Here is a 15,772-nt window from a genome sequence, read left to right on the forward strand (position 1 = left end):
GAGGATCCTTAACAGTACATATTCAATCCTCTTACACATAGAGATATAGACACATACATTTTAATTATCATATTAATTACACATTTCAATATTATCATTTAATATTAATTGCCATTAATTATCAGAGCACAATCTCAGTGGTAGATGCTTTCTACAAATCATTGCATCAATTCCACCCAGTAGGTGGTGTTATCTCATTTTTATCAGGGAGGCTCCTAAAAGTTAACTACCTTGCTCAGCGTCATAGCTGCTGAATCCAGGTTTGTCTGCCACCAAAGCCTAGACCTATTCTGCTATGAAACTCTGTATGAACCCTGGGACTGCAGCTTGCAGGGACCAGCCCACCAGTGATACAGTGTAGGCAGGAAAACCCCAGGGATGGCTCTGACAACCAACAGCCCAGGATCAGACATACAAAAACGTAAGTGCAGAGACATACGCATGTTCTTACCTCCCACTCGGCACACACATCTCTACTCTTTTCTTCTAAAGACATCTTTATGTCCTCGGTTACATTATTTTTCAGTTCTTCCACAGCTTTCAAATACTTGGCCAGACTCTTTGTATTATAAATTATTAGTGCTTCCTAAAGAAAAAAAAAATGCAAACGAGATCATAGAAACCTCATTCTAATTCTACTGCCAAATCCTCAAAGCTAATTTTGGTATGTCTTTAACTGGTAAAGTAGGAAGGGGCTCTCTGAAGAACATCTGAAGATTTATAGGAGACTTCTCTTTGTAAATTGAGGTTGCTAGCCCTTTGGCATCTCTTGAATTCCTTTCAAAAGAGTGCCAAAATATTTATTATTCAAATGTAGTTACACATGAGGCCCAGATTAAGATACCTTCATGATATTCAAAATGATTTTTGTTACCCCATTGATAAGTAATTATAAAGTTCACTGTACAGGTTTAATAAGCCACTGGTTAAGTTTCCTCTGAAGTTCTTTTTTTTGTTTGTTTTTTGAGAGGGAGTCTCGCGCTGTCGCCCAGGCTGGAGTGCAGTGGCCAGATCTCAGCTCACTGCAAGCTCCGCCTCCCGGGTTTGCGCCATTCTCCTGCCTCAGTCTCCCAAGTAGCTGGGACTACAGGCACCCGCCACCTCGCCCGGCTATTTTTTCGTATTTTTTAGTAGAGACGGGGTTTCACCGTGTTAGCCAGGATGGTCTCGATCTCCTGACCTCGTGATCCGCCCGTCTCGGCCTCCCAAAGTGCTGGGATTACAGGCTTAAGCCACCGCACCCGGCCTTGAAGTTCTTAAGTATTGAGCAGACAACCATACTTCAGAAGCAATATAACATAAAGAGTCTACCAGTTTTGTTTTGTTTTGTTTTGTTTTTTGTTTTGAGATAAGTTCTCGATCTGTCACCTAGGCTGAAGTGCAGTGGCACAATCACAGCTCACTGAAACCTCAAACTCCTGGGCTCAAGCAAGCCTCCCACCTCAGCCTCCCAGAATGCTGGGATCACAGGTGTGAGCCACCATACCCGGCCAAGACAAAATTTATAGAAAGGTTAACTATCGTGCATAAGCAGTTAGCTGAAAGGAGGCCAATTTGTTTCACCATCAACTTCAAAGTTTTGCCCAGGGCCACTCACGTTGGCAGTCTCTCCCCAGCAGTACACAAGGATGGGAACAGCCGTGACAGGCATGTGTCTGCTCCTAACCTGACATACTCTATAGGAGCAGAAACATGGCCTAGGTAACTAGTGAATGACAGAACAAAAAAACAGGTCGGGGCCTGTGTGTGAAAAAGGCCCCTACAGGAGAGAGAAGATGAAAGTCATTCTCAGGGAGAAGCCAAGCAGGGTGGGAATTCGCTCATTCACTCATTACACATTTTTATGGACCGGCTGCAGGTAAGGCACAATGTTGAGCTCCAGGGCCCTCCTCCAAGGCCTCCTGGAGGACTGCTAGATTTATGACCTGGGGAGACACCTTTACCCTGTATGCTAGTCATAGCTGGGAGCTCCCACTGCCCGTGTGTGCATGCCTACCAGGACAGGGATCTTGCTTCTGCTGTGAAAGTGTATCCACTTGACTAAATGCCATTGGCAAAATGGGGGAAAACCAAAAGGAAGACGGTCAGGGAGAGGAAAATTGTGTGAGAACTGACACCTCCAGCCCTTCTCTGGTAAAGAAGCCAAGCAGCTGAGCACAGTGGCTCATGCCTGTAATCCCAGCACTTTGGGAGACTGACTTGGGAGGATCACTTGAGGCCAGGAGTTTGAGACCAGCCTTGGCCAACAGAGTGAGACCCTTTTCCTACAAAAAAAATTTAAAAAAATTAGCGGGCGTAGTGGTGTGTGCTTGTAGTACCAGCTACTTGGAGGCTGAGGCAGGAGGACAGCTTGAACCCAGGAGTTGGAGGCTGCAGTGAGCCGAGACAGCACCACTGTACTCCAGCCTGGGTGACAGAGTGAGACCCTGTCTCAAAGAAAAAGAAAAAGAAAAAGAGGGAGCCTAGGAGCCTCTCTTTTTTTTTCCTTCTGTTTTGCCTGACCAGACCATATCTAGCCACCTAGAATCCAGCCTCACCATCATTTAAAACAACCATTCATTCTTAAAGTCAATTTAGTACTTTCAGGAACCCGGGAGCAAAAGTGGGAATAAAAGACAGAGGCAAGTGGTTGAAGGTGGCAGCTAGCAAAGTGCAAATGGCATGAGATCAAGCAGACAAGGGCTACTAAGGTCATAGGAAAAGCAGTGCTGAAATGACTGACAACAGGGTCCCAGCATGGTTTGCAATACAGAAAGGCAAAATAGTGTTGAGGCCCAGAAGACAGACGGAGGTCGTGATGAGAATGAAGAGAGGCTCCTATAGGGCGCCCTTTCATAAAGAGTAGGAGTAGGAATGGGCCACTGTCTTCCTGAATCTTTATTTCCTCCAAATGCCCAGCTCATTTTAAGTGTTCAATAAAGTGTGCTAAATGCTGAGTATGAATGAACAAAAGAGCTGGTATTACTCCACCTCTCCCATTTGCTCCAAGGTAGAGGCATTTAGCTTTGCTTCTAATTCCCCCAGCACCTCCCACCATGTCAATTAATAGTGAGTCTCTGGTTTGGTGACATCTTAAGCTGCAACCTCAGCCTATCAAACCATAAAAATTAACCTGAAACTGTCTCTATAAAAAACACTATTAGGTCTTTAATTACAGATAAGCATGTTTCAAAGTTTTTTAATAATAATGGTATTTTTTTATATTCAGAGAATGTATGCAAAGTAATTTCATATGCCTTATTTTCACTTAAAGTCTCACAACAAATCTGACAGGTGGATAGGGCTGGAATTATTACGCCAATTTTACAAATTAAAAAGCCAGAGAAATTAAATTCTGGTTCAATGTCATAGAGTCGGCTGCACTCTTTCACTGAGTACATTCAGCAGATCCACAATAAAATTTGAATTAAAAAATTCTATACTTCAATACTTACATTTAGTAACCTCAGGGGAACAATATATAATACTGGGAAATTCTTTTTAAGTTATAGTAACTCAGTGTATAATTACAGTGAAGGAAACATCTTGATTTCAAACAAGATAGGCAGTTAACGATAAATGTCTTACATTTGATGGTTGAAAAGATTCCCACCTTGTATTTTGAAATGAGTTGACCAGGGCTCTCTCTTTGCCCCAGTAACTGCTGAGCCCTCGTCATATATGATTCAAGTTCCTTCTGGGATTCTTCCATCTTCAGCCTGATGTCCAATTCTGGTGAAACGTCGGCTGAGTTCTTCAACGCTGCAACAAGTTTTACCACATTGATCTTGAAGAAAAAAAAATTCTCAAATTAACACAGGGACCAATTCTTAATAAATTCTTAAGTTAACAAATACTTTGACTACTTGTTATTTTCCCACTAGACAAAGATATTTAGATATCTATCTAAATCATGATAAATCTATCTAAATTATGATAAATCTATCTAAACGTAGATATCTATCTAAATTATGATACTTATATACTATGATACTTATATTTTCCGACATGCTCTAAATTATAAAGAAATAAAACATAAAGCAAAAGTAATATTTTACAAAACGTTTCCAAGCTACAGGGCTATCACCCCCCTTCACTGCCCACCCAGTGACCCCTCGGTTTTAGAGAACAGAATTACTAAATAGCGAATATTAAAGAGAGACCTGGACTTTCTCTTTAGCTTCTTGAATCTTTGCCTGAAGCCCAGTTGTGAGAACATGTTGAAAGGACTCCTGGCTTGAAATATTTTGTATATCCATTTGTAACGTATCTTCAGTTCTTGCCATAAGCTCATCATACATAGAGCCTCTGGCAATAAGATGCTATTAAAACAAATTGAAGTGAGATCACAATAAACATTCTTCTTATATGTTAAACATTACTCAAAACAATCTCAGGAAACCAAAAAAGTTCATTATTAATCCAAAATCCGGCAAATTTGCATTCTGAAAAATGATATTTTAAGGAGTCATTTTGAAAGTTCATATTGATACAATCAGATTCTGAACGTGTTTTATAGATTATAAAGTAAGCACTTCAATAAAATAAAGAATAAAAGTAATACAATGACAATAGAAAGAAAGTTGAGACAATGGTAATAAATCTTAAAATGAACTTGTTCCATGTCAAAGTAGTGAAGAGGAGAATTCAATAAATGTTACTGGAGAAAATAGCCATCAGAAAATAACCTTTATATATCATAACAGAAATAAATTCCAAATGGGTCAGAAATATAAAACCACAAAAAGAAGACATTATCCATAAAAACCAATCTGCAGCCAGGTGCAGTGACTCACACCTGTAATCCTAGCACTTTGGGAAGCTGAAGCGGGCTGATCACCTGAGGTCAGGAGTTCGAGACCACCCTGGCCAACATGGTGAAACCCCATCTCTACTAAAAATACAAAATTAGCTGGTCATGGTGGCACGTGCCTGTAATCCCAGTTACTCGGGAGACTGAGGCAGGAGAACTGCTTGAACCCAGGAGGCAGAGGTTGCAGTGAGCCAAGACTGTGCTCCTGAACTCCAGCCTGGGTGATAAGAGCAAAACTCCATCTCAAAAAATACAATAAAATAAATGAAATAAAATAAAACTGGCGGTGGCTCGTGCCTGTAATCCAAGCACTTTGGGAGGCCGAGGTGGGTGGATCATTTGAGGTCAGGAGTTTGAGATTAGCCTGGCCAACATGGGGAAACCCGACCTCTACTAAAAATACAAAAATTAGCCAGGTGTGGTGGCGGGTGCCTATAGTCCCAGCTACTTGAGAGGCTGAGGTAGAAGAATCTCTTGAACCTGGGAGGTAGAGATTGCAGTGAGCCAAGATTGCACCACTGCACTCCAGCCAGGGCAACAGAGCGAGACTCCGTCTCAAAAAAATAATAAAATGAAATAAAATCTGATCTGCTATCTCACTGCAGAGGGTCTTTCCAGGCCTAAGAGTAGGGACAGACATGACTGCATAAATATAAAAACCCTGCAGTGCAAAATAAAATAAACAAAGTCAACAACTCAGCAAAAATATTTGACACAGAAATGAAAATGGATCACAATTCAAAGAGCTTGTATAATTCAATTTAAAAAATGCCAGGATCCCAAAGAAAATTTTGAAAATATAAGAACAGATAATTCACAGAAACAGATGTCTAATAAATATATGATCATTCAGTATCACATGTAGTCAAATAACTACGCATTAAAACAGTAAGGAGATACCACTTTTCAGTTCTCAAGTTAGCAAAAAATAATTTTTTAATTACAACTCACAGTGGCATGGAGATACGGTTTGGCTGTGTCCCCACCCAAATCTCATCTTGAATTCCTACTAGTTGTGGGAGAGACCCGGTGAGAGGTAATTGAATCATGAGGGCAGATCTTTCCTGTGCTGTTCTCATATAGGGAGTTGCCCTGCACAAACCCTCTTCTCTTGTCTGCCATCACATAGACATGCCTTTCACTCTCCGCCATGATTGTGAGGCCTTCCCAGCCACGTGGAACTATAAGTCCATTAAACCTCTTTCTTTTGTCAATTGCCCAGTCTCAGGTATGTCTTTAATAGCAGGGTGAAAACAAACTAATATACATGGGTATGATCAAATAGAAGTTATAGTGTGTGATATCAACTATGTAAATGTTGATCTTATTTGTCTTGGGGCACTGGAATTAACAGTGATTTCAATTTTTTGAAATTAGCACGTTCATTTATAATTTCAATTGTTCCCTCTTTTAAATTATAAAACCAACAAAAAAGCTCATGTAATTAAAAAAACTGAAAAACAATAGAAAGGTACAGCATGTAAAGAAAATATTCATAGCCAGGCGTGGTGGCTCACGCCTACAGCACTTTGAGGGACGGAGGCGGACAAATCACTTTAGCCCAGGAGTTCAAGGCCAGCCTGGGCAATACAGCAAAACCCTATCTCTACTAAAAATAAAAGAATTAGCTGGGCGTGATGGTGCATGCCTGCAATCCCAGCTACTTGGGAGGCTGAAGTGGAAGGATCACTTGAACCTGGGGAGGCTGAGTGAGCCATGACTGTGCCACTGTACTCCCGCCTGGGTGACAGAGCAGAACCCTGTCTCAAAAAAAAGGAAAGAAAATATTTATTTTATGTCTACCATGTATTAAGAGCTGGGAATAACACAGGATTAAGATAGACTCAGTTACTGGTATAGCTTTACAGATATTTTTCTATGAATATAAATGCATTATATATAAAAATACAACTCTGTTTAAAAACCACAAATGAGATTACATTATCTCATTATCCATACAGTTTAGGAACTTGTATTTCTTACTTTAGAATATATCTTGATCCAATATTTTGATCCAATGAATATCTACTTAATTCTTTCTTAATAGAAATATATTTCAGTGTGCTTGTATGTTCACAATAATTTTTAAATTATTAAAAAAATTTTTTAATTTTAATTTCTACCTCATTTTTTATGAAAATAAATTCCAGATACAGTAGATAAATAAATACTAAAAATCAGAAAAGCACTGGCAGATGAGATGGCATGATAAATTTATATAATATTTTCAAAGTAATAAAAACTATCACACAATGAAAACACAAAATGCTGAAAGACACACTTTTCAGAAATGTAGGCTTAGAAAAATTATGTAAATGTTCCTTTTTATTCTAGGAACTTCCCATCTTGTTGTAATTTATGCTCTGTAGGTTTTATAGCTGAGCTGGAACTCAGTAAAAACCTCAATGATAACTCCTTTCCCAGGAGAACTAAGTGACATTAAAACACACTCTTGCCTCATTGCCTTTCAATGAGTTGACTGCCTGAGAATAAAGACAGAATGGAGATCTAACAACATGAGTCACTCTGCCTGCACTGAGTAAGGAAAGGAGAGTGGCTTCATCAGTGGGTGAACTTTCAAAGCATAGATTGTGTGATTTTTTTTTTTTTTTTTTAGAAGGAGTCTCACTCCGTCGCCAGGCTGGAGTGCGGTGGTGCGATCTTGGCTCACTGCAACCTCCGCCTCCTGGGTTCAAGCAATTTTCCTGCCTCAGCCTCCCAAGTAGCTGGGACTACAGGTGCATGTGCCACCATGTCCAGCTAATTTCTTGTATTTTCAGTAGAGACGGGGTTTCACCATATTGGCCAGGATGGTCTCGATCTCTTGACCTTGTGATCCACCCGCTTCAACTGCCCAAAGTGCTGGAATTGCAGGCGTGAGCCACCGTGCCCAGCCTGATTGTATAATCTCTTATGTGTACTCTGTACTGAGCTCTATGAGACTGAACTCACTCATCTCTTCATTGTCCTCTGGTGCAAGAGAATATTTTAACCCACAGGTTATGGCTAAGAAAATAAGTCCAAGAGCTTAACATTCGTAGGTATTATCAGTGGTCTCCTAATCTAACCTCTGCTTTCAAGCAAAATAATAACAAATGATCCAGTGATAAAATCCATTCATTTTTAAAACACCCAACAAAGAAAATTAAAACTGTAGGTTTATTACTACTTACTTTAAAACTTTCTATTTATCTTAAAACATAAATGCACAACCATGAAAGTACCCTCTTAATACTTTTACACTCATACCTTCAAAGATTCTTCCATTGAGGTGTCCACATTATCTTGATCCAAAAGAGATTTGGCTTCTGCCTCCCAGATTTCCACTTGTCCAATGAGTTTTTCAACATCTTTAGCCACTTTTAGTTGCCCTGTGAATTCTTCATCTTCTTTTTCATGTTCCTCTCCAGCCTACAACATTCAAAATTACCACTGAAAATGTCAGCATGTACATAACAAAATAATTTTCCTTTTCAAAAAGTTACACCTGTAATCCCAACTCTTTAGGAGGCCAGGGCAGGAGGATCGCTTTAGGCTAGGAGTTTGTGACCAGCCTGGGCAACAAAGCGAGACCTCATCTCTCCAAAAAATTTTAAAGTTAGCTGGACATAATGGTGCATGCCTGTAGTTCTAGCTACTCAGGAGGCTGAGGCAAGCGAATTGCCTAAACCCAGGAGTTTGGAGCTATGATCATGCCACTGCATTCCAGCCTGGGCAACAAAGCAAGATCCTGTGTTCAAAAATAAAAGATAAAAAAGTTACACCACTTTCTTTCCTGAAGAGGGCTAATTAAACATATTTTAACGATGTAAGATGTCATTTTTTGACAACAATAACTTTTTTTGTTTATATGAGGTCTCGCTTTATTGCCCAGGCTGGAGTACAGTGGCACAATCACAGCTCATTGCAGCCTCAACCGCCCAGGCTCAAGTGATCCTCCCACCTCGGCTTCCCGAGTAGCTGGGATTACAGGAGTATGCCACTATGTCTAGCTAATTTTTTATATTTTGTAGAGATGGGGGTCTCACTATGTTGCCCAGGCTGATCTCAAACTCCTGGGCTTAAGCCCCATCTCAGCCTCCCAGAGAGCTGGGATTACAAGTATGAGCCACCATGCCTGGCCAATGATAACACTTCAAAATAGTATATATCATTTTGCAAATTAAAAAGTTTGTTCAGGGTTTCTTACTTAATTATAATATCATTCCTATCAGATAATACTTTCTCCATTTTACATGTAAGAAGATTAAAGTTTAGTAAATTATGGTAAGTGACGGTAAACACATTGCTAAAACTCATACACGATTTAAATAAATTCAGCTATTAGTAATGGTAGTTGTGAAATATCAAGAAGAAACTCGGAATCAAATTTCAACAAAATTAAATCTTTTCCCCATTAATAATCTATAGGTTGACATACTATAGCTTTACATGATAGATGCATTATTTCTTAAACTATATGTTGACAAATTATAATGGCTTATATTTATGGAGTACACAGACACTTTTTTTTGTTTGTTTTTTTTGTGACAGAGTCTCAGTCCGTCACCCAGGCTGGAGTGCAGTGGTGCAATCTTGGCTCACGGCAATCTCCACCTCCTGGGTTCAAGCAATTCTCCTGCCTCAGCCTCCCACGTAGCTGGGATTACAGGCACCTGCCACCACTCCTGGCTAATTTTTGTATTTTTAGTAGAGATGGGGTTTCACCATGTTGGCCAGGCTGGTCTCAAACTCCTGACCTCAAGTGATCCGCCTGCCTCAGCCTTCCAAAGTGCTGGGATGACAGGCGTGAGCCACCGCTCCCAGCCCAAAGATACATTCTTAAAGTTGTTTTTAATCAGATCACTATTTTATTTATTTTATTTTAAATAGAGATAGGGTTTCACTATGTTGCCCAGGTTGGTCTCGAACTTTTGAGCTCAAGCAATCCTCTCGCCTCAGCTTCCCAAAGTGCTAGAATTGAAGTCATAAGCCACCTTGCCTGGTCAAATCACATTTTAAATGTATCAGAAGACTCTAGTATTTTAAAGCACACTGCAAAAATTCAGATCTTTCAAGATTTTCTAAGTAGGCATTCTTTACGCTGGCACTCCATCATGCCAGTAGGTCCCAGACAGTTTAAAAGTAGTTTAAGTAAAGCTGTGTAAGTTATCACGAAGGTGGAGCATGTCCCAAGCCATAGGTATTATATCTTACAAGTATATGATTTTTAATTTATTTTTTGTTCTTTTCCCATACTTTTTCCTATAAAGTCATCCTCCAAATTACATAACAAAACAAGGAAGAAATAGAATATTTTCCCCCATTTTACAGAAAGGAAGCAAGACACACGTAGGCCAGGGGTTAGCTTAAAGGTAGCCAATTTCTGTGCACTAGTCAGAAGTAATCTCAAGAAAATAACAACTCAATTTACACTGCTCAGAGTCAGGATTGCTCTGTGAGTCTGTGAGAGCACAGTAAGTGGAGTAAGTAAGACTTTCATGCTAAAGACTTCATGAGGGAAAACATTTAAGCATTTTCCTAGGAAATGACCATACTTTAAATGTTATCTAACAATTCACACATTTACCACCATCTCAACAGTATCTTTTCTTTCTTGAGGCGGGAGTCTTACTCTGTCACCCAGGCTGGCGTGCAGTGGCTCGATCTCGCCTCACTGTCAACTTCCACCTCCCAGGCGCAAGTAATCCTCCCACCTCAGCCTCCCGAGTAGCTAGAACCACAGGTGTGCAAACACATGCCCAGCTAATCTTTTGTATTTTTGGTATAGACAGAGTTTTGCCATGTTACCCAGGCTGATCTCGAACTCCTGAGCTCAAGCGATCTACCTGCTTTGTCCTCCCAAAGTGCTGGGATTACAGGCACGAGCCACCGTGCCTGGCAGTATCTTTTTTATTAATAGCAAACTTAAATTATTTCTATATGCAAGTGAAATATACAAAGTACGATTATTTTACCTTTATATGTTGATTAGAATTTTCAGGAAGTTCTATTGATGTATCTGTTGAAAACTCAACAGTTGCTTTTTCTTCTTTAGATAGAATATTTCCAGAACTGTCAAAAGTGGGCTGATCCTGTTTTTTTATCATCAGTGGCAGGTTCATTTCCTATACAAAATTAATTTCATGAAATTTAATACTCATATTTTATTTTATGCTAATATACATTACAAACAGGAAGTGGACGTAATATATTCAACTATACGTTTAGGATTAAACTACAACTGTGCTATAAAATGTGAACTTTTCACATAAAACACCTATGTCTCAAACTGTTAAGAATCAGTTGAAAAAATATTTTATAAAAAGTCTGCTTTTATGAGGCACTATGCTACATATAAAGATAAATAAGGCTCGGTGTATGTTCTCAATGAGCTGAAAATCTAGCAGGCAAAACAATACTTGTTTTTCCTTCATGACAGCTCTGTAGTAAAAAGGGTTCAAGAATTAAAAGCTTTCTCAGGCATATACTCAAGAAAGGTTTAAGAATTGAAAGCTCTCATGGGCATACACTCAAAGAAAACATGTGTCCACATGAATGTCCATAGCTACATTGTTCATAAAAACCCAAAAAGTGAAAAGAATCCAAATGTGCATCAACTAGAGAATGGATAAACAAAATGTGGTATATCCATACAATGATTTATTATTTGCCAATAAAAAGGAATGAAGTACGATTACATTCTATAATAGGGATGAACCTTAAAAATATTATGCCAAGTAACATAAGCCAGTCACAAGAGATCACATATTATATGATTCTATTATGTGAAATGTCCAGAATAGGCTAATCTATAGAAAGACAGTGGATTCGTGGTTGCATAGGGCTGGGGCGGGGGGCATTGGAAGAAAATAGGGAGTGACTGCTAGGGTTTCCTTATGAAGTAATAAAAATGTTCTAAATTTTTTATGGTAATGGCTACATAACTCTGTGCATATACCAGAAATCAATCAGTTATGACCTTACAATGAGTAAATTGTATGGTACATAAATCATATCTAAATAAAGCTGCAACCAATCAAAAGAACTTACAAGTTGAGTTTTTGAAACCAACTTTCTCCATCTTTTATTCAGCCTTCTCAGCTCTTTAGAAATAGATGATCCAACCACATCATTGCTGACTTCGACTAAGAAATTTCCTGCTTCATTTAAAGTAGCATGTTCTAGATTCCACTGGGCTAGTGTCTCAAAGGGTACCTACACAACACACAAGCAACATACTATCTTAATGACATAATACTCTCTTTCTATTATGTATAATAAATGTTCACCAAGGCTTTTTTTTTTTTTTTTTTTGAGATGGAGTCTTGCTCTGTTGCCCAGGCTGGAGTGCAGTAGCACAATCAAGGTCATGGCAACCTCCGTACCAAGACTAATCCTAAGCAACATTCTTTGCAGAGACTTTGACTTTCCCCTTAGAGGAGTCTCCCAACCCTGTTGGTCTAGCTCTTCACTCCTAAGTGCTAACTGGCAAGTGCCAGCTGTCTGTCATCACTCCTGGTCCTGGACTTTTAAGATGCATCTGATCTCTCTTTCCACATGGCTGATGAACTTACAGCAGAGGTTTCCAAACTTGTTTAGTGCATGGAGCCTTAATTGTCTCATTAATTTTTTCAGAGAGTCCCTAGGCCAGAAATATTATCTAACAGTTCCCATTTTCAGTAGTTAGGTTCAACAACTTAGTAGCAGCATGGTATCCAACAGATGGATGTTGTTGTGTCTCCTTCAAATTTTAGAGTGTTCCATAAGTTCTCTTAGTTCTCTCTGGTAGCTCAGGGTTTCTTAGCAGTTTGGGTATTACAACCTTAGAGTGTTATTTTTCTCTGAGTTATGTACATTTTTATAGACAATCTTTAAAGACAGAAGGACTGTTGGAAGACAAAGATTTTAAATTCTAGTACTAATACAGGTGACAGAAGTGATGACTCAATCCCTAAAACGCTCTTTTTTGCACTCTTACAGTTATCACAAATTTTACTTTAACACAAATAATCTATTTTATATTAATTTTAGTTTCTATTTTGGAAATGTTTAATCTGAAAGGCTATCTATAGCCATCTGCAACAGAAAAAAACAAATGAAAGAAAGAAAAACCACCTCAAATAATCATAGAACAGATTATTACATGAACAACACATGAAAACAATAATGAATTACATTGACAGTTCTTCCACACCCCTACAGATAAGTTAAGGTATCTTGATTTTCCTCCTCTAGAAACTCAGGAAGATTTTAGAGCTGAAAGGTTTCAACCAAATGGAAAAATAAAATTTTCTGAACAGTAGTTTATTTTAACTGTGTCTATAAGCTACCCAGTATATTAAGTCTTATTTCCTCTCCAAAGAGCTTAGCAAAACATCTCCCAAAAGCTATTACTCCATATGCAAGTTATACCTTAAGAAAGCTCTGTGTGTGGGAAGGGGGGCGTGTATGTGTGTGCGTGACCATGTATAAAACCTATAAACCAGTGGAGGAAACTGCCTCTTGGCAATTATATTGGGAAGAAACTAAATTTTTTCCAAGACCTTGAAGAATTTTCCAAAACACTGGTGTACTCTTCTTTGTTTTCTCATCTTTGGATTGAAAATGAGGGTCACAAAACAAAACAATTAAAAAATAAAATTGAGCAGATGCTATTAGACTGCAAATACCTCTTTAATTTCTTCCTTCTTTGTCTCCTCAAAGCAAGCCCTTAGCAAGCGAAGGTTTTCCACATAAGTAGCCCAACATGCCAGCACTTTTTGTAGAGTGGACTTCACATTACATATTTTTTTTCTATACATACAAACATCAGATTTCACCATCATATACTGTTTACTAATATTCTGACATTCTCCAGCTACAATATCAACAAAACAAAAAAGCAATCTTAGAAAACAATTTTTTATTAATACTATTTTAAAATATTTGCATACTAATTGACAGTGGCAAAATAATATGTACTCTGACAATATTAAAAGTGAAAGCAAGAATTTTCCCAGGAAAACATGCACATAAAACTAACTTGTAAAACATTATATAGAAAGCACAACAGATAAAACATCATTGTTAAGTGACAGTCATTCCTCAAAAAGTAACTGAACTACTTTACCCAAATTCTTATAAATTTCTCCACATTTTTGAAAAGAAGTATCAAGTCGAGCTAGCAATTCTTCTTCTTCAACAAATTTCTGGGAAGAAAACAAAAAGACAGTTTTTACTTTTAAAATTGTGCCAAGAAATCCAGATAGAGAGATACAGCCATTCAATGAAGGACATAGTTACCAAAATTTCTTTAGGGCTTTAATACTACATATTTGGTAGGAAAAGACGAAGAAGGATGGTGAAAATCTAGGAGACATAAGCTGGGTGTGAACATTAAATAGGTCTGACATCTGATAAAATTGATCTTAATGTGGTGACATGGTGTTACAATGGTATTCCTCTTGTGGAAAAAGGCAAGGTAAGTATTTATAGTAATTTCAGGATCTCCTACTTTGCACATTTTATTAATATTACATAATTGTGTCAGTTGCTCTTATTTCACATGCTTTATTAATATTGAGTACTTTTTTTAGATAGAGTATGTTACAAAAAGATATCCATCACACAGAAACATTTCAGAAACTACCATTAACCAAATTCTTTTTTTTTTTTTTTTTTTTTTTGAGACGGAGTCTCGCTCTGTCACCCAGGCTGGAGTGCAGTGGCCGGATCTCAGCTCACTGCAAGCTCCGCCTCCCGGGTTTACGCCATTCTCCTGCCTCAGCCTCCCGAGTAGCTGGGACTACAGGCGCCCGCCACCTCGCCCGGCTAGTTTTTTTTTTTTGTATTTTTAGTAGAGACGGGGTTTCACCATGTTAGCCAGGATGGTCTCGATCTCCTGACCTTGTGATCTGCCCGTCTCGGCCTCCCAAAGTGCTGGGATTACAGGCTTGAGCCACCGCGCCCGGCCTCCATTAACCAAATTCTGTTACAGAAAAATACTAAGCTAATTCAAAATTCATATTTACTTTATATTTATGTGTGCCAATAGTATGAATATTTAAATAGAAAAATGAAAATTCAACCAAGGAAAAAGAAATAGAAATACTCAAAATCTAGCCTAGTTTAGAATGATGCTTTCTGTTTGGAAACTTAGAGTGTTTAAGTCATAAATTGGAAGTAAATTTCTCTATCATTTTTTAAATTTTTACAACAAAATTTACAATCGTGGATTTTCCTTTCCCCTCTCATTTCTTTTTTTTTTTTTTTTTTTTTTTTCTTTTTGAGACAAAGTCTCGCTCTGTCACCCAGGCTGGAGGGCAGTGCAGTGGAACAATCTCAGCTCACTGCAACCTCTACCTCCCAGGGTTCAAGTGATTCTCCTGCCTCAGCCTCCCAAGCAGCTGGTATTACAGGTGCCTACAACCACACCTGGCTAATTTTTGTATTTTTAGTAGAGGGAGGTTTCGCCATGTTGGCCAGGCTGGTCTCGAACTCCTGACCTCAGGTGATCCGCCTGCCTTGGCCTCTCAATGTGTTGGGATTACAGGTGTGCGCTACCGCGCCCAGCCCCACCTCATCTCTAAAAGGAGGGAAACAAAAAGAAGGACAAGGCCTAAATGTAGAATTGACATTTCTGTGATGCTGTAGTTTTAACTTAGATGTGAACACACTTATATTTAAGTCACTTCAAACATTTTTCCTATAAATTAGAAGAGCTAAAGCCAAAAAGAAAGCCTCAAGACAAAAGAAAAAATGTACTGTTTATCCTAGCTAGTAAAATTTAGTAAGTTAAGATCAAAATGTTATAAGAAAAATGTAATTACTGCATGAAACTATGAATCTGAAAAGGAACCCAAAATTAACATTTCAAGTAAGTGAAAGAAGGAATTTTTAATGAAAAAAAAGCATGGAAACCTTTCATATTATGTTAATAGACCTGGTTAACTCTTAATCTCCCCTTGGGTAGTAAGTAGTGATATTTTCTATTTTTTTACCCTTTCCTATGCTGCTGTT

The 15,772-nt window shown here is 38.5% G+C and overlaps 1 protein-coding gene across 1 annotated transcript in view; it reads right to left on the reverse strand.

Annotated features, from left to right (window-relative positions):
• SYNE2 (spectrin repeat containing nuclear envelope protein 2) overlaps positions 1-15,772 on the reverse strand; it is a 377,154-nt gene that overhangs the window by 232,493 nt on the left and 128,889 nt on the right. Inside the window, 8 exon segments of the mRNA XM_050797880.1 lie at positions 452-586; positions 3,593-3,766; positions 4,143-4,301; positions 8,042-8,203; positions 10,750-10,899; positions 11,825-11,989; positions 13,444-13,631; positions 13,884-13,962. Of these exon segments, the coding sequence (XP_050653837.1) occupies positions 452-586; positions 3,593-3,766; positions 4,143-4,301; positions 8,042-8,203; positions 10,750-10,899; positions 11,825-11,989; positions 13,444-13,631; positions 13,884-13,962 (1,212 nt within the window).

Source organism: Macaca thibetana, chromosome 7 (genome assembly GCF_024542745.1).
Source record: "Macaca thibetana thibetana isolate TM-01 chromosome 7, ASM2454274v1, whole genome shotgun sequence".
Classification (NCBI taxonomy): domain Eukaryota; kingdom Metazoa; phylum Chordata; class Mammalia; order Primates; family Cercopithecidae; genus Macaca; species Macaca thibetana.